Genomic DNA, 1,610 nt, shown 5'->3' on the forward strand with positions numbered 1-1,610 from the left:
TTTTTTGTACTACGTAGCTTTATAACTTAATTAGGGAATTGATGTGACACCAAGTTAGTAAGTGATCCATGTGTAACAATGGCTGTAGGTAAGACTATAGGGTAGATTTTCAAAAGCATCTGAGTGGCTTTAGGGTACCAGTTAATGAATTTTGTAATAGATTTGTAGATTTTGAAGTATCATAGGCACTTTGAATCTACCACCCACATTAAAATTCTTTAATGTTGTTAATTTTTGGCCATATTTTTCAAATGCATCTCGACTGAATAATACCTAACCAAATTTTACCAAACTTGAACTATGCCATCCTATTTTGTGAAGGATGATACCAATTTATGGGGAAAAAAATTAAATTATTTGAGGGGAGAGCATCTTTTTTAATGTTGTTCCTTAATTGCAAGTGACTTGACATAATTTTCCCTGGTCTTATGGAGTTGTAAATGAGCCATTCTGCTTTCCAGGAGTGTACAGTAAGCCATAACTAAATTATATATGCTCATAATTGCTCAGTCAAACTCTTAATTGTAGTCCTTTATTTTTTAGTATTGTAAGTGGCTGGGATGGACTCATGATTGTGAATTAAAACAGTTTTTTCCTTAATATGTCTAGCATTTAGTATGAAACTATGGCCACATTTTTCAAATGTGTTTCATGATTGAATAATATCAAATCAAATCTGGTCCAACTTGAAGCAGTTAAGCTATGGACTGTGAACTGGAAGAATTTTTGTCCAGCTCAAATTCCTAAAAGTTACTATTACTGTTTGACCTATTCTGAAAAGATGCTGGTGGTTTTTCTGGTGGTTTTCATGATGCTCCTGTTGTACATAATGCCTTTTTTCAGCTAGGCTTCAGCAGACAATTTGCCATGAGTGTATGAGTAAATACTGCTAAGTTCATCCCACCTATGCTTTAGTAAAAAGGATAGGTGCATTCACTTTTGTTACATGTTGCAGAAATGCTTTTAAAGTTGTATACTTGTTTTAATTCTCTCCTGTATCTACTAACATAAAGTGTAATTGCTGTTCTCTTCTGCAGAGTGAGACGGCTACATGATCATGAAGATATCAGAAACCAAAGGTACCCAGAAAATAAAGAGAAAAGAAGTAAAGAGGACAAAGAACTACAAAATAAAACCACAGAAAAAGACACCTTAGTCAAAGAGGGAAAGATGCAATTAGGTGCATCTCAGAAAAACAAACTAGGGAAAGGAACAGTGGAAATGGGAAAAGATAAGACCCCCAGGCAGTCAGCAGAGAAATGGAAACGGCAGGAGGACAGAGACTTAAGAGAAAAACGTTGCTTCATCTGTGGAAAAGAAGGACACATTAAAAAAGAATGCCCACACTATAAAGGACCTGCAGGTAAGAAACCCTGATATGACTCGACATGAGCACTTCTCAAACAGAGCATATAACTCTCTGAAGTATTTAATGCATTTAGCTAACTAAATGGATCAGGTTTAGTAAGTAGTGTGTGCTGATCATGTGTGCTTTTTCAGGAAGGTGATAAACAAAAGCCCCACTTCCTTCCTTGGTCTTTCACCTACATTAAATGACATTCTGTACCTGAGAAGGGCTAGACATGATCACTTTTTTTTTTTTTTTTTTT

The 1,610-nt window shown here is 35.3% G+C and overlaps 1 protein-coding gene across 2 annotated transcripts in view; it reads left to right on the top strand.

The window, feature by feature from the left end:
• The window catches only part of ZCCHC6 (zinc finger CCHC-type containing 6), a 40,284-nt gene that overhangs the window by 32,809 nt on the left and 5,865 nt on the right, over positions 1-1,610 (top strand). For both annotated transcript variants that reach the window (XM_019517366.1, XM_019517367.1), the window contains exon 26: positions 1,038-1,363. In XM_019517366.1, the coding sequence (XP_019372911.1) occupies positions 1,038-1,363 (326 nt within the window). The remainder of the gene's footprint in view (positions 1-1,037; positions 1,364-1,610) is intronic.

Source organism: Gavialis gangeticus, unplaced genomic scaffold (assembly GCF_001723915.1).
Source record: "Gavialis gangeticus isolate Ggan-Ray unplaced genomic scaffold, GavGan_comp1, whole genome shotgun sequence".
In the NCBI taxonomy this organism is placed as follows: Eukaryota; Metazoa; Chordata; order Crocodylia; family Gavialidae; genus Gavialis; species Gavialis gangeticus.